Source organism: Monodelphis domestica, chromosome 3, assembly GCF_027887165.1.
Source record: "Monodelphis domestica isolate mMonDom1 chromosome 3, mMonDom1.pri, whole genome shotgun sequence".
Taxonomy (NCBI): Eukaryota; Metazoa; Chordata; class Mammalia; order Didelphimorphia; family Didelphidae; genus Monodelphis; species Monodelphis domestica.
Window position 1 is genome coordinate 74008797 of NC_077229.1, and position 26546 is coordinate 74035342.

Sequence of the window (26546 nt, forward strand, 5' to 3'; positions counted from 1 at the left end):
AATTGTGTTCCAGGCCTGGGAAGTACCTGGGCTGGCACAGGGAAGCCCACTAGAACAGATGGAACAGCCGTTCTGTGGACCCACGGACCGCCCACACTGCCCACCCGCCATTTGCTGCCACCGGGGAGCTGTCAGCTTTGGCAAAGGTGCTTTGGGTGCCTGGAAATGTCTGTAAAACAAGCTGAAAGTGAAGAAAAGGAAGGCCTTGCCTCTTTGTCCAGGGGGTAGGGGGGTGGGAGTTGGGGGGCTTCTTCCTTCTAGTTTTAGAGAGCATAACATTGTGACCTTTGGTGAGTCACCTCCCTTGAATCTATAATCTGTAGGATCTCATCAATCACAGATTATTAAGAGTTCAAAAGGAGTCTGTAACACAGAATGTCAGAGCTGAGAGAGCTCTTCTAACAAGAAGTGCCAGAGCTGGGAAATCCCTTAAAAACAGAGAATGTCAGGGCTGAGAGGGTCCTCAGAACAGAGAATGTCAGAGCTGGGAGGGAGCTTAGAACAGAGAGTGTCAGAGCTGGGAGGGAGCTTAGAACAGAGAGTGTCAGAGCTGGGAGGGAGCTTAGAACAGAGAATGTCAGAGCTGGGAAGGAGCTTAGAACAGAGAATGTCAGAGCTGGGAGGGAGCTTAGAACAGAGAATGTCAGAGCTAGGAGGGAGCTTAGAACAGAGAATGTCAGAGCTGGAGAGACCTTAGAACAGAGAATGTCAGAGCTGGGAAGGTCCTTAGAACAGAGGATGTCAGAGCTGGGAGGGAGCTTAGAACGGAGAATGTCAGAGCTGGGAGGGAGCTTAGAACAGAGAGTGTCAGAGCTGGGAGGATCCTCAGAACAGAGAGTGTCAGAGCTGGGAGAGACCTTAGAACAGAGACTGTCAGAGCTGGGAGGGAGCTTAGAACAGAGGATGTCAGAGCTGGGAGGGAGCTTAGAACAGAGAATGTCAGAGCTGGGAGGGAGCTTAGAACAGAGAATGTCAGAGCTGGGAGAGTCCTTAGAACAGAGAATGTCAGAGCTGGGAGGGAGCTTAGAACAGAGACTGTCAGAGCTGGGAGGGAGCTTAGAACAGAGGGTGTCAGAGCTGGGAGGGAGCTTAGAACAGAGAATGTCAGAGCTGGGAGGGATCTTAGAACAGAGAATGTTAGAGCTGGGAGGATCCTCAGAACAGAGAATGTCAGAGCTGGGAGGGAGCTTAGAACAGAGACTGTCAGAGCTGGGAGGGAGCTTAGAACAGAGAATGTCAGAGCTGGGAGGGAGCTTAGAACGGAGAATGTCAGAGCTGGGAGGGAGCTTAGAACAGAGAGTGTCAGAGCTGGGAGGGAGCTTAGAGCAGAGAATGTCAGGGCTGAGAGGGTCCTCAGAACAGAGAATGTCAGAGCTGGGAGGGAGCTTAGAACAGAGAGTGTCAGAGCTGGGAGGGAGCTTAGAACAGAGAATGTCAGAGCTGGGAGGGAGCTTAGAACAGAGACTGTCAGAGCTGGGAGGGAGCTTAGAACAGAGAATGTCAGAGCTGGGAGGGAGCTTAGAACGGAGAGTGTCAGAGCTGGGAGGGAGCTTAGAACAGAGAGTGTCAGAGCTGGGAGGATCCTCAGAACAGAGAGTGTCAGAGCTGGGAGGGAGCTTAGAACAGAGACTGTCAGAGCTGGGAGGGAGCTTAGAACAGAGGATGTCAGAGCTGGGAGGGAGCTTAGAACAGAGAATGTCAGAGCTGGGAGGGAGCTTAGAACAGAGAATGTCAGAGCTGGGAGGGAGCTTAGAACAGAGACTGTCAGAGCTGGGAGGATCCTCAGAACAGAGAGTGTCAGAGCTGGGAGGGAGCTTAGAACAGAGACTGTCAGAGCTGGGAGGGAGCTTAGAACAGAGGATGTCAGAGCTGGGAGGGAGCTTAGAACAGAGAATGTCAGAGCTGGGAGGGATCTTAGAACAGAGAATGTTAGAGCTGGGAGGATCCTCAGAACAGAGAATGTCAGAGCTGGGAGGGAGCTTAGAACAGAGACTGTCAGAGCTGGGAGGGAGCTTAGAACAGAGAATGTCAGAGCTGGGAGGGAGCTTAGAACGGAGAATGTCAGAGCTGGGAGGGAGCTTAGAACAGAGAGTGTCAGAGCTGGGAGGGAGCTTAGAGCAGAGAATGTCAGAGCTGGGAGAGTCCTTAGAACAGAGAATGTCAGGGCTGGGAGAGTCCTTAGAACAGAGAATGTCAGGGCTGGAGGGTCCTTAGGCCACAGGATGCCAGGGCTAGGAGGGCTCCATTCAACAGATCAGGCAAGCTTTTATGATGAGTGCACACTTAGAGTACAGGGATAGGTCTATGGCTTGTTGATGCAGGGAGCTCTCAGATGACGAAGCTCCCTTAACCCATCAATTAAAGTCTGTGCCTTCTAAACATCTCCCTGGATATTCTCAAGGTCGTGGTGCCCACCACCTGCCAGTAGGTTAGCAGTGCAAGCCTGGTGCCACCTGGTCTTTGTCCTCTTGCCTTCCCTTCTGGGTGGTAGTGGTCAGGCCAGCCTCACTGATGGTCCCAAGGGTTGGTTCCATTCCTTGTACCAGTTTGTAATTCCTGGGGCTAGGAGGAGAGAAGGGTCTGGCATGGTGAGTATAGACATATGCATGCGAGTGTAGATACCACCAGGCACTTTTTTGTGTGCAAATACCAGGCCAACGCTTATTACATCTGTGAATAGGATAGGGATTAGTCCTGTGACTCTTTTGGTGGAGGGAACTTCTAGTGAAGCTTATCAGCATCTTCTCTGCAACTCACAGGCTTAGAGAGCTGCCTGAAGCATTGCCAGGCTGAGTGACTTGTCAGCTTCACTCAGGGACCATGTGTCAGAGGTGGGACTTGAGCCCGGGTCTTCTCAATTTAAGCTAGCTCTCTCCCCACCCTGCCTCTCTTTAATGTATACAAACTAAATATGGGCAGCTAGGTGGGGCAATGGATGGAGTCAGGAAGACTCATCTTCACAAGTTCAAATCTGGCTTCTGACACGTACTGGCTGTGTGACCCTGAGCAAGTCACTTAACCCTGCTGGCCTCAGTTTCCTTGTCTATAAAATGGTTCGAGAAGGAAATGGCAAACCACTCCAGTATCTTTGTCCAAAACACCCTAAATGGGATCACGAAGAATCACCCACAATTGAAAAACTAGTGAACAATTGTGGAGAGGATTGTAGGGCAAAGGAGACAGGGTGTGAGGTGCTGGCCACTAGGAAGGAGGTGGAACTTCAGCTGAGCTGTGGAGGAGGTAGGGATGAGGAGGGAAATCATTTCAGGCCTGGAGGACAGACAGCCTGTGCAAAAGAACAGAGGAGATAGCATGCGGAGGGACAATGGTTTGGCCCCACTGAAGGGTGAATGAAAGGGAGAAAAATGTTACAGGGCTGAAGCCAGGCTGTCAGAGCCTACAGAGAACCGGGAGTCCAAAGCCCTTGGTTTGTGGATGAAGACTGAGGCCAAGAGACGGGGGAGTAACATCCTTGCCCAAGGTCACCGAGCTCTAAGTCAGAGGCAGGATGGAAACCAAGATTTCCCCAGGCCAAGTCTAGAGTTTACCCCCATGTTTTGCCTCACTTCTAGGGCTTTCTGGGTCTCGAATCTCCCTGGACTTTGCCCCTGGGGAGTATCCCAGAGCCAGATCCTCCGTGCTGGGGGCCCAGGTCTGGGCCCAATCTCCAAGGTCAGGCCCAAGGAACTGGCTGGACATTCACCCTTCTCAGGCTCTCAGCCCCCAGGGAGCTCCATTCAAGGACTATTTAGAATTAAAGGCTCAACATATTTTGAAGTTGGAAGAGCCTTTAGAGTCTAGTCCAAGCGTTCTTTGCAGATGGGGGGAACAGATCCAGAGAAGGATGACTTGACCCTGAACACCCACCCTGGTCCCTCTGGGCCACTCTCTTTCATTCCTTTTAACAAAGTCCCCGTCACCCCTTTTGGCCCCTCTTTCAGATCCTCAGCAAAAGGAGGAGGAAGTGATGGAGCCTTCCCGGCTCTGGCCTTGAAAGGAAGGAAATGCATCTTTTTCCTGGCCTCGTTACTTACTTGTGGGGCTGAGATGGTTTTAATTAGGTCTCCCTGGGCCCCTGTCTGGAAAGGAGCCTCCATCCAGCAGGGGATTCAAAGCCTAGTTCATGAACCTCTCACGTGTATGGATTTTAGCTCCAGGGGTTCAGTTCCTGGGTGACCCGAGGTGCAGCCCATCCATCCTGGACGGAAGATGTTTTGGTACATCCTGTTTCTATGCCTGTTCCTGGGCCAGAGTAAGGTGGAGATGGCCAAGAAGTGAGGATGCCTGAGATAGGTGGGGAATGGAGGGGGTGGGTGAGGAGAGAAGATTTCCACTCCTACCTATGCAGGCTGAGCTGGGTCCTCTCTGGATACTTCTCTCTCCACCTTCTGGCAGCTGTGGCTTCAAGTCAACAAACATTTTTTTTAGCCTGTGAAGAGAGCTCTGTGCTTGGTGCTGGGTGAGATACAAAGATATGAAGATGAATAGACCAGGATTCCTGCTCCCAAGGAAATTACAGTTTACTAATAATCCCCACTCTGGGGGCAGGTAGGTGGCACAGTGGATAAAGTCTGGTAGTCTTGGAGTTGAGAGGACCTGGGTTCAAATCTGGCCTAAAACTCTCCTGAGCTGGGTGAACTGGAGCAAGACACAACCCCAATTGCCTAGCTCTTACTGCTCCTCTGCCTTAGGATTGATACTAAGACAGAGGATAAGAGTTTTAAAAATAAAAATAAAAATTTCCCCCTGTGCATCTGCTGAATTTCTGCTCATCCTTTAAATTCATCTGAAAAGGCTTCAACTCATTGATTCAATTAGCTTTTATTAGGCACCTCCTTTGTGATGTGAAGTCAGCCAATCAGTCAAGAAGCATTTATTAAACTCATTTGTGCCAGGCTCTTTTCAAATATTATCTGATTTGATCCTTACAACACGCCTAAGAAAGCAGATGCTGTGATCATCCCCATTTTACAGTTGAGGAAAGTGCAGCAAATAGACAATAAGTGATTGTTCAGGGTCCTGAAGCTAGTAAGTATCTGAGATGACATCCTTCCTGTCACTAGGCCCAGTGCTCTCTCTACTCTACAACTGGCTGCCATCTTGTCCAATCATCTTATTTTATTGAGATCCAAATGTGAATAGGTGATTTGGATAAGGTCACACATGTAGTGTTAGAGGCCAGAATTGAACCCAAGATCGCTGACTCTCCTGTATCTCACTGCCTCCTTACTATATTGCAGGGGGGGACAATATGGTCATATTTTTTTCCTAGTTGGTAATGGCCATTCCCACTGGAGCTCTCATAGCACTCTGATTATACTTCTCATGGATGGTTTTGTATGGTAATAATTATTTGTGGATGTGCCCTTTCTTTCTGATGGACCTCAGTATAGGACTTTAGATAGTACTTCAGTAGGTAGTTCATAAATGTGCTGAACTGAAATATTATCAAGGGGATTGCCAGGTAGTACAGTGGATAAAGCACCAGGTTTAGAGATGGGAGGTCCTAATCTGGTCTCAGACACTTCCCAGCTGTGGGACTCTGAGCAAGTGACTTAATCTCTTTTGATGGCCCTTTCTGTCTTAAGAATAGTTACTAAGACTGGAATTAGGAGTTATATCTCTATTTCATGATGAATAATTATAACTTTGGCCTCTCCTTCCCCAAATGGGATGTGAGGGTGAGGGAACGAGCACTTATTAGAAGCCTACTATGTCCCAGGCACTGTATTAAGCCCTTTAACGATATGATCTTTATGGAAAGAAAAGGGGAGAGAGCAGCTTGCCTATCTCTGACCTTGAAAGAGAAGCAACATTTCCCTTTCCTGGACTTTTTACTTCTGGGACTGTGATGGTTTTAATTAGGTCCCCTTGGGTTTCTGACTGGCAAGGACAATTTTTGATCCTTGCAACAGCCCTGAGAAGAAAGTAGTGAGAACGGACTGTTATTTCTGTTTTGCTGCTGATGGAACTCAGAGAGGATCCTAACTTGCTCATAGCCACACAGCCACCCCTTCCCAGGGTGCTTTGAACTCCATGTGTTGAGAAATCTTTTCACTGGGCTAGATCATTTTAAAGATAAGGAAACTAAAGTGACTTTCAGCAGGGCTGACATTGGCTCAGGGTTTCTTGAGCTCTTTTTTTTTTTGCCTTCAAAGTCAGTCTATAAAAGAAATGCACACCAGAGGATAGAAGTTGTGTCTTAATCAACAGTTTACTCTTCTCTGAGGAACAGGGGCTTCACAGAATGGGCAGTGGTTTAGTTAAATTCTGGTTGAAAGATTGAGTTAATCCATCACTTGAGGAGCACACATTATTTTTTAACATTAACCTCCCCCCCCCCAACAAAAACCCTTTATCTTTAGTCTTCCAAGGCAGAAGAGTGTTAAAGGTTGGGCAATAGGGATTAAATGCCTTGTCCTTGGTCACATAGTTAAGAAGTATCTGAGGCCTTATTTGAAAACACTTAAAAAAAATTATTATTTCTCAGCTTTAGGTCCTATCAGACATTAGAGCTGGAAGGGACCTTAGGCTATAGAATGTCAGAGCTGGGAGGGACTTTAGGACAATTTCAAAGCTATAGGAAGAAACCTTTAGGCATAGAACGTTAGAGCTGGAAGGAACCCTAGACTATCAGAGCTTGGAGGGGGCCTTAGAATACAAGCCTGAATGATAACCTAGAATGTCAGTGCTGGGAGGGAATGCAGAGAGCATTCATCTTGAGCCCTAGTGGAGAAAGGTGTTAGAGGAAGAGTGGGGTTGTAGGGAGCCTGGAATGCTGATTCAGTAGGTAATGGGGAGCCCCTGGAGGTTTAGGAGCAAAGGAGTGACTCCACGATTGCTCAAGATGAGTGGGGAGCAATGAGGGATTGGAGACAGGCAGGGTCACCTGCTATGGGGCTGGCTGGAGGGAAGAGATGAGGATGTGAATTAGGGAGGTGGTGGGCTGTGGTGGGGTGTCAGAAAAGAACGAACAGATTTGAGAGCAGCAGCACAACGAGGAGGGGGTGGGGGTGGGCGCGAGAGCGCAGGTGGTCCAAAGAGAAGGACAGGAAGGCGCGTGCCCAAGCCCCCCGCGCTCCCCGCCCCAGTCAGGGTCTCCGGAGCCCGGGAGTACGCACTCGCGCACTCAGCCCTAGCTGCTGCCCCCAGCCGACAGACCCTGCAGGTCGCTGCCAACGAGCTCGATCCCGATCCCGATCCCGATCCCGAGGCCGAGTCCGTAGCGCCTGCGCCTTCGCGCCTAGTGCCCTCTTCCCCACCCCCCTTCTCTTGTAGCCTTTCCCCAGCCGCGCAGGCGTCTGGCCTCCAGCTCTGCGCGCGGCCTGGTGCGCTTGCGTTGGGGGTTCCCGCCGGTAGCGCCTGCGCGCTGTGGCCGCCAGCGGCCCGGCCCGGCGCCTGCGCGGTGGCCCTCGCAAGAGGAGGAGGAGGAGGAGGAGGTGGAGGAGGAGGAGGAAGGGGAGGAGGAGGAGGAGGAGGAGACGGGAGGGGAGGAGAAGATGGCGACTTCGAACAATCCGCGGAAATTCAGCGAGAAGATCGCTCTGCACAACCAGAAGCAGGCAGAGGAGACAGCGGCCTTCGAGGAGGTGATGAAGGACCTGAGCCTGACGCGGGCAGCCCGGGTAAGAGAAGCCCCCTCCTCACCCCCGCTTATCCCTCCCCTGCTCATCCTCATCCTCCCCCTCCCCGCCCCCCGGCGGAGGCGCGCATGGGAGGCGCGCGGGCACGAGACGGGAGCGCGCGCGGCCCCGACGGCCGCGGGGATGGGGGCGGGGGGCGCCGGGCCAGTGACCCACTCCGGGCTTGGGGAGCAGGTGGCCCCTCCCCCATGGGGTCCTGGGGGTGTGTGTGAACACTTGGCCCCTCCCCCATGGGGAGCTTCGGGGAAGCAGGTGGCCCCTCCTCCGTGGGGGTCTTGGAGGATTAGCGGGTGGCTCCTCCCCCATGTGAGTCTTGAGGGCGAAGCAGGTGGTCCCGCCCCTACGGATTTTTTTTTTTGAGGGGGCCAGCAGGTGGCCCCTCCCCCAGGGAATCGTAGAGTGGAAGCAGGTGGCCCTCTTCGAGTTTTTTTGGGGGGATGGCAGATGGCCCCTTTTTCCAGGGGGATTTGATTGGGAGAAGCTCCCCCCCCCATTCCTATTAGCATCCTGAGGTGACAGGTGTCCCCACTCCGGAGTTCTAAAGCTGAGCCTGGGCTAGGCTGAGTCAAGTTCAACAGCTACCCTAAGGGCACAACTGGCAGAAAAGCGCTAGTCAGGACATTTAAAAAATGTAACTTTTAATTGATGTACATATTTTGGTTACCAGAAAATTCTACTTTTTAGTCTATAGGTATGTGTTTTGTGCGAAGTCAAGTTCCCTGTGAAGGCTGCAAGCCTCTGGTGGACGTTACAACACTTGGGTTGCACCAGTGCTCTCTCTCCCATTCTGGGGGGAGAGGAGCAGGTAGCTCTGCCCCACCTGAGCTTTTGGGGGGCAAGTGCTTTCCCCTCCACGACTACACTGGCCCTAGAGAGGAAGCTCTAAGGAATTCCTGCAGCCTAGATCCCGATGGGTAGTTGTTGGGGTGAGGAAGAGGGCACAGATGCCTTCATTGGGTCTCATTCCAGAGTGTACCCTGTTTCCTGGGGCCAGGAGAGCCACCTTTGGTGAGTGCAGAGGTTCTTAATGCTTTTGAGTATGAGGACTCTTTTTAACATCAAAAATTTTCTCAGACCTCTCCACAAATTATATGATTTGTATCCAGTGATTTGAGAAAACAATGACAAAAATCCATTAATGACTATGTATTTTAATCACAACAGCAGCCAACATATTTGAAAAGAAGTAATACATATGTATGAAATATTTTTTCAATCTCTAGAAGTTGTGTTTGCTTGTTTATGGATTTGAAGACTGCCTTACATACCCTTCCTCTCAAGTCTGTTGTTCACAGGTTGGGAACTACTGGACTAGTTTTGAGTGAGGAAATCTGGTTGCTTCTCTCCCACCCACCCCTTTTGTTAATTGTATGTTTAGCCTTTTGGCAAACCTATACCTCAGTTCTTTCACCTGCCAAATTACAATATCTTCTCTGCTGCTGGCTCAGTGGGATTTTGAAGATAAAATTAGATGAGAGACTTTTGAAAGATTAGAAGTGATATAATAGAATAAGGTAATATTGTAAATCACTGTGTGCCTTTTACAGAGCATTGGGGGTTTCATGTGTTCTGTAGCTGGAAGGCTTGGAAGCTTAGGTTCATCCAAGCAGGGTCTGCATCTGGTTCATTTTATGGGCTATGGTAGCCCTCATCCCCTTAGTTTTGCCCTTTAGGATCTCCAGAGAGAAGCAGGAGTTTGCTGGTTACCTAGGGAAAGAAGAAGTTGTGGTGGAAAGAATGTTGGACCTGGAGTCTAGAGACTTGAGTTTGAGCCCCTTTTCAGAAGCAATTATCAAGCATTTATTAAGCTCTAACTGCTAGTCTGGCACAATGCTAAATACTAGGGGATACAAAGAAAGGTGATAAAAAAATTCATGCCCTCAAGGAGCTTATTTTCCAATATAAAGAAATTAACTCTGAATCCTTCCACCTTTGGATCCTTAGTTTCCTTGTTTGTAAAATGAAGACAGTATTTCTCCTACCTGCCTCATAGGGTTGTTCCATGAAAAATTAAAAAATGAATATAAAGTACTACAATTTAAAGTGTTATGTAAATACTTGTTATTGAAGTGGCTCCCCCTCCTCTCCCTTTCTCTTTGGATGCTTGAGCTGTGGATGAAGATGAGCTATTTGTATTATAGGAAAGGTATACAAATACCACTTTATATGTCTATATTCTGATGTTACTCCTGGGCTCAAAAGGAGGCTTAGTGCCTAGAGGCTAAAATGCAAAGGCCTCAACCTAGCACATACAGGGCCTATCTCCTGTGGCTTCTTTCATCTGACTGAACTAGCCTTGTTTCACATTCGTCCTCATGTACTCTGTATTTCCAGTCTACCCACTCACACTATTTCAGGGCCTGTAAACCTTTTGCCTGCTTTATTGAAATAGGCTCCTAATTGGCCTCCAATTCATTGCCCAAGTTCCTTACTCTAGTCCATCCTCCAGTTGCTGCCCAAGTGGTCTTCTCCAAGCATAGGTCTGACATGGTTCCTCCCCTTCTCAGTGAACTCCAGGGGCTCCTGATCCGTTGAGAAGAGAATGGAAACTCTTATGTTGGCCATTTGGAACTTTACTACCTGGCCACACTTGACTTTCCAGCCTTATTAAATCTTTCCCCTCCCATTCTGTTTTGGGCTACACCAGTGGCACATCCAACCTGGTGCCCTATCCCTCCTCAGTTGCTGTTGAACTGGTCCATTCTAGTTGTTGGCATCCTCTTCTTCCTCCCATTGGACTCTTGGAGTACCCACCCAGAGCAGCTCATGAACCGCTTTCTCTTGGAAGCCTTTTCCTGCTCCCTTTATGCCACTCCCCTCAAATTATCTAATTTTTATATTGTCTTGGCTTATTTAGGGGTATAGCTGTTTCATTAGAAAGTAAGCTTCCTGAAGGCAGAGATTATTTATTTTTATTTGTAACCCTAGTGTTTGGCAATAACAAGCACTTAATAAAGGAACATTCATTGATGATGATCATCTCCCACCTCCATGCTTTTGTGCAGGCTGTCTCCCATCTCAGTCAGTCAACAAACATTTACCAAGCACCTACTATATGCCAAGTATTGCGCTAAGTACCTGGAATACCAAGAAAGATGGAAGATAGTCCTTGTCCTCTAGGAGCTCCCAGTCCAATAGAGGAGACAATATGTATATAGACCAACTAGATAATTTGGAGATAATCAATATTATCAATAGATGGAAGGCAGTAACATTAAGAGGAGTCAGGAAGATCTTCTTATAGAAGGTGAGGGTTCATCTGGAACTTGAAGGAATCCAGGAGGCAGAGATGGGGAAGGAGAGCATTCTAAGCCATGAGGGTCAGCAGGAGAAAGTACCTGGAGTATCTTATTTGTCGAGACAGGAGGAGGCTAATGGCCCCGGGTGGCAGGGAATGTTCTTTTGAATCTCACCTGTTGAGGGCTTTCTTTTCAAGGGGCAGTTTATGTTCCTCCTCCTCCTCCTCCCTGAAAGCTCCCTTTCCTCCCTCTCAAACCCTTACCTTCTGGCTTAATATCAGTTCTAAGACAGAAGAGTGGCAAGAGTTAGGCAATGAGGTTTAAGTGATTTGCCCAAGGTCAGACAGCCAGGAGATATCTGAAGCCAGATTTGAACCAAAGCCCTTCAACTTCATGACCTGGCTCTGTCTATTGTGCCACTTAACCTAGCCCTTCTGAAACCTTCCTTGATCCCCTTTCATTTGGAAGTGATCTCTTGCTCCTCAGATTTGTTTTGACTAGATCTGTGATTTAATTGGTGTAGAGATTTCCAGGTGAGGAGCTCTCTCCTCCAGGGCTGATAGGAACCTCTTGTAATCTGTAATCTTTGAATGTTGTTTGGGGCCACTGAGAGGTAAAGTCTCAGAGTCCCAACCAGTGTATGTCAGAGGTGGGTCTTGTTTCCTGTGCCAAGCTGCCTTTCTTCCTCAGGTTTTCTTAGAGCACTTTGCATCTTTCTTCAAACTCCCATCCTTGTAGTATATCTGTTTGTGTGTATGCCCTAATCCTGTCCTCCTCCTATATTGTAAACTCTTTGGGGTGCAGGAGGGCAGAAGTATTTCTTTTCATCTTTATATCTCCAGGGCCCCATGTTGAATCTTATACCAAGAAGGTGCTTAATTAACTTTGTTGGATTTTTTATTTACAGCCATTTCCACGTCTTTCATATGCTCTGTGCTACCCTTTGCTGAAAGGAGAAACAGGCATTTTTGAAAAGCTGGCATGGCTAGATTGGGTCAGCAGAATGAGTGTTAGAATTTAGGGACTCTTGATTCACCTTGGATCCTGATCCAAGAGGATTGTGGATAGGATTTGAGAGCTGGGGCCAGTGGAGAGAGATTTTCAACCTCTAGCCCTCCCACTTTGGCCATGTGGGATGAACAATGTCTGTCTGTCTACTTAGAACAGGCATAAACTAAGTGAAGTCATGAGGCTGGAGTCAATAATATTGTTACTTTTATGTTCTACTAATTGTTATCTGTGGTAATTGGCACACTTTTAGATCTTTCTAGCCTTAGGGAACACCCTAATTAGACATTGTAATGTAATGAGTAAGACCACACCTCTATCTCTGTCATTTCTTTGTAGGGGCATCAGACCAGTTTTTTTTTTTTTAGCCTGTGTTTGTATGTGTGTGAATGGGAATGGTCAGAAAGGATAGATAAAGATAAGTAAGACTTCTTGACCATCTGCTGGTGTTCTCAGGGGCTAGGAGAGATTTTGTTTCAGCAGCTAGCTCAACTCTGAAAGAGATTGTCAGCATTTGTCTTATTATTGCATTAATAATGCCTTGCACATGATAGGGATTTAATTGAATTAACTTGAAAAGAAAATATAGGCTAGTTGATAGCTCTACATAGGAACAACAAACCTTAATGATGAATTGAATAGAAAGATGTTCTTGTATCCTTGTACTGAAAGCTTAGACTCATTGGATGCTGGTGAAAAGAATAGACCTTAGAACAGTGACAGTGAACCTATGGAACAGGTGCCAAACAGGGCACGAAGAGAGCTCTCTGTGGGCATGTGGCTGCCCCCTCTCTCCCCAGTTTGTTACTAGAAAGGCAGAGGGACTCTAGCGGAGCTTCTTCCTTCCCCCTCTCCATTGCACCTGTCGACATTTCTTCACATCCCCCACCCCTCTGCCTAACAGCCTAGTAGGAGCACAAAGGGGGTAAGGTGGGCAGCTCACAGGCGGCAGAGCTGGAGGGAAGCAGAGCATTCAGGCCACTCCCTTCCCCCTGTCTTCCCTTGCTGAGGACATTCCTCACTTTACCCACCCTTCCATCCAGCAGCCCAATGGGAGTGCTTCCTCCCTCCCCTTTGTGGGGTAAGGCGGAGGCAGGATGTGGCACTCAGTCTCTGGGGGTGAGGTGGGTATGGCACTGAGTCTAGGGGTGTGGAGGCAGGGCCTAGCACTGTCTCCAAAAGGTGTGCCATCACTGCCTTAGAACATAAAGATCCTGCCTTCCATGGGCAAGACTCCCTGGATGGAGAGTTAGGAGACCTGGGTCCCAGTTTCAGTTCTTGTCACTAACTAGCTGTGTGACCTGAGACACCGAAAGTGAACAGATTGGCCCTTGGGAACAGAACTCCAAAGTAGATTTAATGATAGCCAGCATTTATAAGGGCTGCAAGGTGGTATAGTGGATAGAGTTCTGGAAACACTCTTCTGCCTGAGTTCAAATCTGGTCTCAGACACATAGTAGCTATGTGACCTTGGGCAAATCACTTAACCCCATTTGCCTCAGTTTCCTCATATATAAAATGAGTTGGAGAACAAAATGGCAAGCCATTCCTGCATTTTTGCCAAGAAAACCCCAAATGGATCATGAAGAGTAAGACTTGACTGAAGTGACTGAACAACAACAACAAAATATTTATATGGTGCTTTAGAATTTGCAGTGTGCTTTATGTGGATCCTTATTGAATCCTGGAATTTGAACTTGGGTCATTCTGACACCAATTTTACTACTTAATCTGTATGTTTGTACTGCTTCTCTAAGATTTCAGTGCATTTTCACTGCTGACCTTGTCTATCTGTGTCCTCTGGGCCCTTTTAGATCTTACATTTTTTATTCTAAGGTCTCTCAGCTCTGAAGTTTTCTATTCTTTGTTCAAGGTCTCTTCCCAACTTGGACATCCCATCTTAGTGATTTCTTTAGCTTCTCTGGTTTCAATGGCTATCTTTATGCAGATAAACCAGAGCTATCTATCCAGTCCTAATCTTTACTAACTCCTGAGCTGACTAATCTTTTCACTAACTGCCAACTGCCTTTTGGACATCTAGAATTGGATATCTCTTATCCATCTCAAACTCAGCATATTCAAAGCAGATCTTTTCCCATAAATTCTCTCTTTCCCCCATCTTTCTGATCCAAAGACTTGTCAGACCTTGTTATTTCTATTATTATCTCTTCATTTTTGAAATTTATTTTTAATTTATCTTACTCTCTGTCAATTAAGTATCAATTCTAAGGCAGAAGGGCAGTAAGGGCTCTATAAATAGGGTTAGGTGACTTGCCCAGGGTTACCTAGCTGGAACGTGTCTGAGGCCATATTTGAACCTAGATCCTTCTGCGCCCAGGCCTAGTTCTCTATCCACTTGTCTTTACCCAGGTGCCCCTTCCCTCATCTTTTTTTACCTGAACTCCTACACTGGCCTGCTAGTGGGTCTCTGTCTCCAGTCTTTCCCTACTCTAGGCCATCTTCCACTCAGGTGCCAAAGAAGTTTTCCCAAGTCTCAGGTCTAACCATGTCACTCCCCTACTCGGTAAGCTTCAGAGGCTCTCTCTTCCCTCTAGGATCAAAAAGAAAAGTCTCTGTTTGGCATGGATAGCCTTTTCCAATTTGGCCCCTTTCCATCTTTCCTGGCTTTTTTTTCACTCCCTCTGTTCTACCTACACTGGTTTGCCTGCTAGTTCTTGCAGGTGATACTCATTTCCCAACTCTGTGTCTTCATGTTGGCTGTTCCTCCTGTCTGGAATATTCTCTCTCCTCTCTCCACATTCCTTCAACACTCAACTCAAATCCTACTATTTGGAGAAGCCCTTCTCTTTCTCCTTTTCTCCCTTTTTCAAATTCCTTACACCTTTCCTCTGAGATTATCTTCTGTTTATACTGGAGGTGGTTTGTATTTATGGAGTTATTTGTATGTTTTCTCTCCAAGTAGGTTGTGAGTTCCTTAAGGGCAAGGACAGTATTTTTGTCTTTCTTTGTGTCATCAGTGCTTAGATTAGTACCTGGCACATAGTAGGGGCTTAATAAATGCTTTTATTGATAGACTGTTCTGAGTTCTCAATACCTTTTTACCTCTGACATTCTGTGTTTTCTGTTCTAAGGTTCCTCGTCATTTTTACACTTATGTTCTGTATTTAAAAGTTACTTACAACTCTGATATTCTATGGCCCTATGACATATTTGTAAGGAGTGCTTTAGTTGAAGTCCTTAGAATTCCTTTGGGCCTGTGTTTGCTAAGTTGCTGTTAGAATGATTGGATGAGCCAGGATTGTGCCTTCTTTTAAATCACAGACTATTTAATAACTAACAGTTTGTGGAACACTTGTTCTAATGCATTCTGGGACTTTGAGTTTGTTAGTCTGGACATTTGTTTATTTTTTAAACCTTTAATTTCTGTCTTAGTAACAACACCAAGACAAAAAGGCAAGAACTAGGCAAATGGGGTTAAATGAGTTGCCTAGGACCATATAACTAGGAAGTGTCCGAGGTCAAATTTGAATCCAGGTCTTCCTGATTCCCAGCCTGATGCTCTGTCTACTGTGGCACTTTGCTGCCCCAGACACTTCTTACATGTTAAAGATTACAATTTCTTCTTGACTTTGGAGGGAATATAAGAAGAGACTGGTGTTGAAAACTTTGTCACCCTATAGCCAACCTATTGTTTGATCTTCTCTGGATTTAGCTAGATGATTTTGAGGTAAAGGTTATGGTTGCCACAAACCCAAAACATCAGAAGCCCAATTCCTTTTCTCTCCTGGTGAATTACTTCCCTTCTTTTCTCCATTGATGGCACTGTCATTTTTTGGTTACCCAACTTCACAGTCAGCTTTGCTCTTTACTTTCACCCCTCAAGGTCAATCAGTTCTTTTACTTTCTCAGGCTCTCTAGTGGCTATCCTTATTCTCTCTACATTTTTCACCTGGACTATTGCAATGGCCTTGACTTTCCAATCCTTCCTTTACACAGATGCCAAACTGATATTCCTAAAGTCAAGGTCTGATCATGTAATTTTCTATTTAAGAACCATCTGTGGCTCCCCATTGCCTTAGAATCATACAAACTTCTGTATTTGGCATTTCAAGCCTGCCTTTCCACTTCTCTATCTTTGCTTGCCCACCATCCATTTTCTACTCTAGCCTCACTAGACTGCTTGCTATCTCCTAAACATGAACTTCCATCTCCTTTGAAAAGATCATTCTCCATGCACAGAGTGATTTCCTTCTTTACTCAATCCCCTTAAAACTCTTAAAGTCTTTCTAGGGTCAGCTTAGTTCTCCTTCTTTTAAGGGGCCTTTCTTGGTTCCTGTAGTTTTTAATGCCCTCCCCTATACATCACTTTGCATTTATTTCATATATTTACCTTAATTGATTTATCTGTGAACATGGTGCATCTTCCATAGAATGTAAGGTCTTTGAGGACATGGACTGTCCCATTTTTCCATTTGTATGACCAGCTCCTAGCACAGTGCCTGGTATTCAGTAGGCACTTAATGTTAATTGATAGATTTTCCAGCTTGGTCATAGATCATAGATTTAGCTCTGGAAGACACCTTAAAAGCCTCTAGACCAGCCCTCTCATTTTGCAGATGAGAAAACAAAGTCACTTGCCCAAGTTGGCAGAAATGAGATTTGTACCTGCATCCTTTGACTCCAGAACTAATGCTCTTTTTGCTGTCCTGTGTGTTCTTGAGAATCTAAAGTCATTTTCACACTTCTATATGGCACCAGAACACTTTAATAAAGCTACTTGGTAGCATTCATAATACCCATCAAAATGAATTCTCCCTTTGATTAAGCCTTTGTTGAACAATACACTTGCAGTTTACATGGCCATCTAATGAGACTCTTCTCTCCAGAAATATTTGTGTTCTGTGAATTCTCTCTGACTACAGGTGAATTGGCACCTGGATGCTGGGTACCAGCATATGAGCAGGAGAGGCAAAGTAGGAAGTTTTAGCTCTGGACAGTTAGAAATGAGTTTAGATGTCTTTTGAACTTATTTAAAATTACAGTCTAAAAGCAAGATTCAGCTACAAACTAGAACTTTCTAAGTGTTGAACATTCTGCTTGGCTACCTGTTTTTTGATTTGGTAATATTTTGTTTTCACAAAAACAGTATTATAAGCCAAGTCCAAAAGCTCTCCTCCTTCACAGTAGTGGGCTGAACATTTTCAGTGTTTATTCTGGGGTCTACTGTATTCTTGGAGTCTTCAGATTAGAGGTGAGGTAGTATATCCCTTCTCTTACAGGCAGTTATATTCAAACTTTGAAGCCCAAAACTATGCAATGGTGATTTTCTAATCTTTGTCTTTCTTTGAGTTCAATTTAGTTCAACAAATACTAATTGTGAGGCCTTAGACTGTGTGCTAACATTAAATACCAAGAGGAAATAATACCACCTCCCCTCCTAGGAGCTTACAGTCTAGTGGGGGAGATAGGAATTATTCTTCAGTATGGCAGGGATCTGTGTTTTTCTGAGTTCATTCACTGATGCAGACTGCAACCCCTTTTTAATTTAATAGAGAGCAGCTCTTTGAGAGTTGCTGTTACTGAAAAATTTATCTTCCTGTAATCATACTGCTGATAGTAATGGGTAGAAGTTGTGGGAAGGCATGTTTTTTGGCTCTGTGTAAGGAAAAACTTCCTAATAACTGGAACTGTTCCAGAGTTGAATTGGTTGCCTCAGGAGGGTAGCATCTTCCTCTTCAGTGAAGGTCTTCAAGCACAGGTTGAATGATCACTTGTTCGGAATGTTGTATGGGATTTCCTGTACAGGTGTGGGTGGGACTGAGAACCCTTCCAGCTGAGTCTGTGACCCTATGATGGGAAGTGATGGGGAAAAGAATGATTCAGGAAAACCTTCATGGAAAAAGTGGTGCTTGGGCAGGGCCAAGAAGGGATGGATGATGGAGATGGGAGTAGGGGAGCTAATAGGTGGAAATCCACTCTAAACAGGGAAGGGATATTTTAAAGTAAGTGAGAAAGGGTTAACAGGGGAAAAGAGGATGGTGAGGAAGCTGGGTTATCATGTGTGAAGAGGAGCTGTATAAATAAGGGATTTGAAAATAATAACACTAATAGGAAACTGTAACATCTTACATAGTGGACCCTGCCTCTAACATACTGGCAAGTTGTTAAGTACCTACTGTGTTCCCAGTTCTGTGCTAAGTGCTGGAAATACAAAGAAAGGGATAAGAGAGCTCCTGCCCTTAAGGAATTCAGAATTGATTGGTGGAGACTACATATAAAATCAAAGCAAAAAAAAAAAGGAGGGGGAGATACTCTTGGGGGCATGAGGAAGCCCTGTAATAGGGACAGGAAATGATCTGAAGAGGTAGAAGAAATAGAGTTCATTTCATCTTGCAGGATGAGGAGTTTCTGGAGATCAAGAAATCCAGGAGAGCATATGGTTAGGAAGTGATGAGGTGAATGCCCTAGCTGCCCTCCTCAAGTGGAGGCTCTAGGGAAGCTCCCAGATGTTCACCTCCAGCCTCTCCCCCACAGCAGGGGAGGTAAGTAGCCCCAGGCACAGGGGTGCTGAGGAGGAATGAGTTTATGAGAGGATTTCATGCTCCAGAATGATAGATTTCTAGAGGTCAAGAAGTCTAGCAGAAAAGCCAGATGGAAAACAAACAGTTTTCTAGGCAAATTCTCTGAGTAATTTGCTGGAAGGTGCCTACCTACTTTGGTAAACTGTATATTTGGTAAAATATATCTGTAGTGCTTTGCAGTTTACCAAGCTCTTTCTTTGTAGTGTCAACATGGAATCTAGAAACCCCCAAACTTGTAGCCTAGTAAGATCTGATGAACTCTAAGTTTTAGGACTAGCTTGTAAGTTGGAGACCCTAAAGCTTGTCCTAAAACTTGGGCTTCATCGAATTTTACTAGGGTACAAGTTTGGGGGTTTCTAGATTCCATGTTGACAGTACCAAGGCAGGACCCCCTCACTTCTGGCTCTGAAAGACTCAACTAAAGTTCCCCCTTTCTCTGAAGTCTTTTTTTGACCTATCTCCTCCCCAAGCCAGTCATATCTTTCCTCCCAGCTCACCTTAAATCTCTTTGGTCTCTTTTGTCTGTTAATACCCATATGTGAACACATTGTCTCCTGTGGCTAGATTGTGAGCTCCTGGAGGGTAGGGACTCTTTGATTTGGCTTGATTGCCCCAGTGCCTTCCATAGTGCCTACATGCTCACTAAAGGTTTATTCATCGACTGATTGGAAAAAATCCGCCCATGTCAGTAGGATTATTATTATCCCTTTTTACAAATGAGCAAACTCACACCCTGAGTGGGTTGGAAATCAACTTGCCATTAGTCAGTCACACAACAAACCAGGCCTTCTGACTCAGAGGCCACTGCTCATTTGGAGGAGTCAGATGGTAGAGGCCTTGAGTGCCAGGCTAAGGAGCATCCTAGCCAAGGGAGAGAATCCTCTTACATGAATCTCAGATAAAAGGGAACTTGGGCATCTCCAGAAGAGCCAGGCTCACCCTCTCCTGACTTTTCCCCAGAGCAGCCCAGGACAGAGGTGGGATAGAGGGTTTTTATTAAAGGAATTTTAAAATGACAAACTTAGTAATTCAACAAAAACATTTAAAAAGAGACAACACTTAAAAAATGAAATAAAACTCTATAACTATAAATTGCAAACTGCTTGTGGTGTGTTTTAAACCATTGCATATTAACTTTAACTCAGTAACAAATAGGTCATTTGCTTCTATGCCTCCTTCCAACATCTTTTATTTATGTGCATTTAAAGAAAATCTGGTGCTGTGATGATTATTATTTATTTCTCTGTAGTCATAGACCATGTGGATCCTGTTCTGATTCTGCATTCTTTGCTCTCTGTGCCACTATTCCTCTGTAATCTTCATTTGTAATTTCTCACAGTGCAATAATATTTCATTATGTGGAAACATTGGTTTCTTTGGCCATCCCCCAGTTGTTGGACACATAGGTTACTTTCGTTTTTTGGTTATTAAAAATAAACTGTGATGAATACTTTACAGAGAGGCTTTTTAAAAATAGCATTCTTAGGGTCTAATCCTAATAGCAGTATCTTGTCATCTATCGATTTCCCTACTGCTTTTGGAATGGGTACATATTGTGCAAATTTCTCTTTTGGGACAAATTGTCAATCAGTGAATCAACAGGCATTATTGGGTGTCTGTCATGGGCCGGGCGCACAAGACTGGGTTTAGGGATACAAAGACAAAACAAAAAACCATCTAGCTCATTGGGGGAGATTACATGTATACATATATAAGCAGATGCAGATTAAATTATGAGGTAATTTGAGGGGAGGGGCACTAAGAGCTACATAAATCACAAGGGTCAATTTGGAGGTGGATTTGAGCTGAGCTTTGAAAAAAAATAAGGGATTTTAAGAGGCAGAGGGGAAGAGGGAGGGAGTGCATTCTAGGTAAGGCCTGAGAAAAGGGAGGCACTTCCTTTCTCCAGGGTGGAGTTCCTTTTTATGACCTTTGTGGGGCAAGAGGGGAGACACTGGTCAAGAAGAAAAGGTCTGAAGGTGTTTTTTTTTTTCATATTGCTAACATGGTGATGGCAGATTTCAGCTAAGATGTGCTTTTAATGAAAGACCTGTTGGAAAGTTAAGAGTATTACACAGTATATTCAGGGTGGTATGGAAAATCATCCAGTCAGCAAAATGGCATTGAATGCTTGCTGTGTGGTGTGCAGATGTATATGAGATTTCTTGCCCGCCAGGAGTTTAATATTTAGTTTGGGGGCCATGAGATACTGACAGAAATAATCATATTACAAGGCAGTGTCCTAAAAACCATTTGACATTTGGTGTCCACATAGTGTAGGGGGAAAAATCTTGGCCTGGCAGGCAGGAGACCTAAATTTTAGCCCTGGCTCTACTATTAATTCACTATGGTCAAGCGGAAATCAGTTAATCTCTGTGATTCCCAGGTTCCCCATCTATAAAATCATGGTTTGGGGTTCCGATGGCATTTTGTGTTGCTAAGTCCCCTCCAGCTCTAATATTTTGTTCTTCTGTGTTTCTACAAGAGATAGTGACTACAGGAAAAGGCTAGGGCATGGGCTCAGATCCGACTCCCTCTTTTGTTGTTCTCAGCTTTGGTTCCCATTCCAAAGTCTACCGGATGTGATTTCCAACAGTTGACCAGCTGTTTGAGGACCAGGCAGAAGTTGAGTATCTGGCTTCCCATATTGATTCCACCTTCCTCTGGAGCTGTCACACCTCAAGCTGGGTGGGTGATCCAGGTGCACAAACAGGGAAGCTAATAAAAGGCTCTGCCCAGGGGAGGTGTGGAGAAAGTCAATATTTATCATTTGCCGGATGTAAAGGAAGGGCTACCAGGGCAACATCTTTAGGTACTTCTGTTGACATATGAGAAGACTGATCCAACAGAGATTCCAGAACATTGAGGACATTTAGGCAAAATAAGAGGGCTACTTTTCTCCTGAAAATCTTCTAGGAGCTTTAGGTCTTATGGGACTGAACTTGAAAAATTGCTAGCCTGACTTTTAAGAGACAGATGACTTTCTCAGCTTTCTAGAAAAGAAAAATAGAGGCTAAAAGGCCATCTGTGGCTGGAAGACATCAATTCCCAGGGCCAGGTAAGGCTTCTAATAGATTAGGGTCCCAGAGGCTTCAAAACCCATCTGAAGCCATCACATCTCTGGAATGACTCCAGGAGTGCTAACTGACCTGGGCAGTGTAGTGTACTGGGAAGAGCCCTGACCTAGGAATGAGAAAAACTAGGTTCAGATCCCTTCTCTGATACTTATTTGCCATGTCATTTTAGACACATCTCTTTACCTTTTTAAGTTTCAGTTTCTTCATGTGTAAATTAAAAATGAGCACTTACTTATCTCCCCCACTTCCTAGGGTTTTGTATGAGAGAATAGTCTGGGCTCACAGTCCTTAAAGAACTGTAGATGCACACAGTTCTTATGGGATAGGCAAGAATCCCAGAGAATCAAGTGTGAAGAAATTGGAGCCTAAACTGGAGGAGATACCATGGTGGCTGAGGAGATGTAATACAAAGGAAAGGAGCCTCTGTTTAGGAGACAGGAGATCGAGCTTAAAATCATGACTTTGTTTTAGGCTAGCTGCATGACCTAGATCACTGGCATTCACTAAAATCTTGCCATGTAAAATTATGGATAATTCTTTAAGATCTCTTCCAACTCTGGGATTCTGTGATTTTGAGCCTTACATGTCCCAAGTGGGGCTTTTTCTCTCTTCCCACCAAGTGATGCTGCCAGACACTCAGAATTCTTTTCATTTAAAGTTATCCTGAGAATAAAAAGGGAATGTGCTTGAGTGGGAAGAAAGGAGTACCCTTCTGTATTCTTGGGTGGGATTATTTGAAAATACGATGACATTTCTATGTCATTATTCCAGAAATGTCTACCCATGGACTATTCTTGGATTAAGAAAAAAAAAAAGCACCAGAAAGCCCAAACAATTGGGAAAAACAAATGTTTCATGTATACATATATGTATATCAGTTGCTTTAATTAGTATATATTTTTATTTTTTAAAACCCTTACCTTGCATCTTATAGTCAATACTGTATATTGGTTCCAAGGCAGAAGAATGGTAAGGGCTAGGTAATGGGGGTTAAGTGACTTGCCCAGGGTCACACAACTAGGAAGTATCTGAAGCCACATTTGAACCTAGGACTTCTCAGCTCTAGTCCTGGATCTCAATTTATTAAACCACCTACCTGCCCTCAATTTATATTTTTAAAATGACATTTGAGTTTAAGTATAGTGTCCCTATCAGCTTGGAGTATCGTCCTCTGGATGGATGCTCTTATTGTTAATCTGAGACAGTTGTCGAATCATTGTGGATTGGGAAATGTTGTTCTAAGTAATCCAGTGCTGTGGAAAAGAAAAAAAAAAGCATTGGTTTTAGAAGCCTTGGAATTAAGTCCTGGTATCATGTACTCTTACTACCTTTAGGACCATCATGGACTCATTACCCTTTGTGAACATTAATTTCTCATTTTTTTTAACCTTACCTTCCATATTAGAATCAATACTATATATTGTTTCCAAGGCAGAAGAGTAGTAAGGACTAGGCAATGGGGGTCAAGAGACTTGCCCAGGGTCACACAGCTAGGAAGTGTTTTGAGACCAGATTTGAACCTAGGACCTCCCATCCCTAGGCCTGGCTCTCAATTCACTGAGCTACCTAGTTTCTTATTTTTAAGTAGAGCTGTTAATCTTGTACTGCCTTCCCCACAGAGATGTGAGGAAAGCACTTGGTAAAAGATCAAATGAGATAAAATATATATGGTGCTCTTCAGACCTTAACATCTTATATTTAACATGAGTTATTATTAAACTCCAGAGGCATCTAGGTGGCTCAGTGGATAGAGCTTTGGGCCTAGAGTCAGGAAGTCCTGAGTTCAAATGTGGCCTCAGACACATATTAGCCGTGTGACCCTGGGCAAGTCATTTAACTTCTGTTGCCTTAATCCACTAGAGAAGGAAATGGCAAACCACTTCAATATCTTTGCCAAGAAAACCCTGTGGGCATTATGGTCCACAAGGTCACGACGAGTTGGACACAACTGAACAATAGCATTATTAAACTATAAAGCATTATAGAAAAATGGACAATTATTCTTCCTATTATATTGACAGTCCAAAATGCCTCAGAGGCATTTAATAGTAATAAGAATGACAGTCCAGAACCATAAAATATTGAGTGTTAGCATGGTATAATGGAAAGAGCTCATGATTCAGAGTTTGTAGACCTGAGTTCAGATCCTGGCTCTGCCACTTACCTCTGGGACTTTGGACAAGTCATTGGGGGGAGTATCCTCTTCCCTCTACCTCTTTAGTTTCCTTGTTTGTAAAATGAGAAGGTTGGACTAGATAACTTATAAGGGCCCTTCCAGGTCTAATTTATGATACCATGAATTAGTATTATTAATTGTTCTAAATGAAACTGATTATCTCTTTATTATCAGCTGAGACCCTCGTTGTTTTCATTGAATGGATTGGGCTGGAAGCCAGCAAAAGTTGTCTGAATAAGCTTTGTAATGATTTTGATGACCTAGAGCACAGTATGTAACTTAGAGTGAGAGAGAAAAATACTCTTATTAAATGCCTTATTCTCTGATTTAGCAACTTGATAAGTGCTTTCAGTCTTTTGTGGAACCTAAAAGAGAATTTAGGTTCTAATTTCATAAACAAAATTATTGTTTTAGTTGTCTAGATTGTTATCCAGCTAATAATTGTAATTGTACCTAAAAGAGTGGCATGGTGCAGTCTGAGGCTGAATGTACCATGTTTTCCATCATAGCAGTGAACTCGTTGGAGTCAATTCCCATTTTGCCAGTCACTGAATAATTGTAGGGTATCCCTTAGTCTCATGCACTTTTTAATTGTTTTTGAATGTATTATTAACATTTGCAGAGATTTACTTGTGTGTGAAGTGATTTTGAGGACTTTTTGGTATCTTGTTTACACAGGAGGAAAAGAGAGGTTAGGAAAAAGTACTGGATATTTAGGGTTTCCTCATTCTGATCCATTTAAGTGTAAACATCCAGTTTGACTAATGTTCCAGGAAAGTTCTCTTTTTTGCCCAATTGGAAAAATACATAATTTATTTGAAAATTCAAAAAAGAATGTTGGGCTTCCTCCTCCTGATTGCCCTTCTTTCATTGGGTACCTGAGGCTACGTGCATGAGTAAGTCCTATTGCGGCAGAAAGCTTTGAGGAGAAGCGTCTGGGGAGCCAGTGTGCCTGGCACCAGGGGGTTGGTTTTGTAGGATCCCTGCCCTTCTGGTGTTGAGGATGTGGTGGGGCTGAAAGTGAAAGGGTTACTTATGTTCTAGGATCCTAGGAATTCACCATGGCATCAGATCACATGAAAATGAATTTCCCACAAGAGTTAAGTTACTGTTCCGGTACCTCTTTCAGAGAGAGTGTGAGTTTTGGAAGGGAAGTGGGCCATATGACCATGTCTCGTAGTGCTTCGTTCAGCTCAACAACAAGTAGACTTAGCCAGGAGTCTGTGAAGCACCCACCATGCACAGAACTCTGCACTGGGTGTTGAGACCGGGGGGAGGGGGGTCGAGAGGGGGAAATGGAGAGAGAGAGAGAATGAGGAGAGGGAGAGAGGCAATGGAGGGAGATGGGGGAAGGGAGGGAGAAAGAGCAAGGAGAGAGACAAGAGAGAGGGAGAAAGGGGAGGAGAGAGAGAAGGAGGAGGATGAAGACTAGGATAAGGAGGAAGAGGAAGAACTTGAGACAGAGGGTGCTATAGCAATACACCAATATTTTAACACAAAGTATATTGAGAGAAGTGCAGAAGAGGTTTAAATGAGTGCTTTGCCAGGTCAGGTAGGATTCCTAATTTATACCTGGGGGAATCAAGGAAGGATCTAAATTTTCTGCCATGAATGAAAGTATTTTGGAGCTGAGGCAGATCCTCATTTTCACAAAAGAAGAAATTGTGTTTTGTAATGTCATAGTTAGGAAGTGGCAGAGCTGGGACTTGAATTCAGGTCCTCAGACTCCCAGTTCAGTGCTCCTTCCTTGAAACCATTATATTTCTCCCTTCTACCAATTTACATCTATGCATAAAACAAGTCAGGTTCCCTGGGTGTTTAAGCTGCCTGAGTGAAGCCCTTTCTCAGAGCCCTAAAGTAGCTCCCAATTATCCCTTGAATGAGATGGGAACTATGTTTTTTTTTATTTATTCGTTCATTCGTTTTGCTTTAAGCTTTGTTGGTCACTTGTCACTCATCAATTACTTATTCTTGCTGTCTTACTCTCCTAGTCTGCACTTAATAACTGACATTTATATAACATGTTAAGGTTTGCAGAGAATCTTACATACTTTCTCATTTGATCCTCACAACCTTTATAGTTCTTGGACTCAGGTGTAAATTATTTCACTTTGCTGATCTTCAGATTCCTCATTGGCAAAATGGAGACAACAGTCTTTGTACTACCTACCTCACAGGATTGTTGTGAAGAAAGCACTTTGTAAATGTAAGGGGTTGTAGAAAAGTGAGTTGATATTCTTATTTGAGAAAATAAGAAAATGAATGCAGAGTTCTGCTTTTAAAAGTTGGCTAGGAGACTGGAAGTAGAATAATATTAATCTTTCTGTTTACAAATAGCTGAACTGGTGACTTCCCCTACTTTGCTTTTTCTTGGAAAAACATGGTTCCTGAGCCGTGGGAGAGGGCCGGCTTCACCTGCCCAGGAAGGTTTTCATCATGCACGGGAGTGAAATCCCATCTTGTCCAGATGTTGCCATTGGACCGGAACATGGAATTCAGAATGTGGGACAGGGATCGTGCTTATTCTCCTCAGGCTGTTCCTGTTACAGCTCCCTTCCACCCGCCCAGTGGAAATCCAGCTCATCCTTTAACACTCAGCTCAGCCTTCTCTGGCCTTCAGAGTCTAAATGAGCTTTCCCCCCACATAGCATTCTGTTTGCCATCTCCCATATGCATTTCTCATGTATCATTTTTACTATGGTTATTTATCATATCATAGTGTAACAGAAGGAGACTGGATTTGTTGGCTTATAAGGCTTGGATTTGAATCCTGACTTGGCTACTCCTAAATATGTCATTTTGGACAAGTGACTCAAGTTTTTTGAGACTTAGATTCATCATCTATAAGATGGAGATAATTT

The 26546-nt window shown here is 44.6% G+C and overlaps 1 protein-coding gene across 7 annotated transcripts in view; it reads left to right on the forward strand.

The window, feature by feature from the left end:
• The first annotated feature begins 7366 nt into the window (after positions 1 to 7366).
• Positions 7367 to 26546, forward strand: part of CRTC1 (CREB regulated transcription coactivator 1) — a 138031-nt gene continuing 118851 nt past the window's right edge. For 3 of the 7 annotated variants that reach the window (XM_007489258.3, XM_007489259.3, XM_007489260.3), the window contains exon 1: positions 7429 to 7625. In XM_007489258.3, the coding sequence (XP_007489320.1) occupies positions 7500 to 7625 (126 nt within the window). In that variant the 5' untranslated portion in view covers positions 7429 to 7499. Of the gene's footprint in view, positions 7626 to 26546 lie in introns of all 7 variants that reach the window. The other 4 variants (XM_007489256.3, XM_007489257.3, XM_056822151.1 and 1 more) reach the window with 3 other exon arrangements.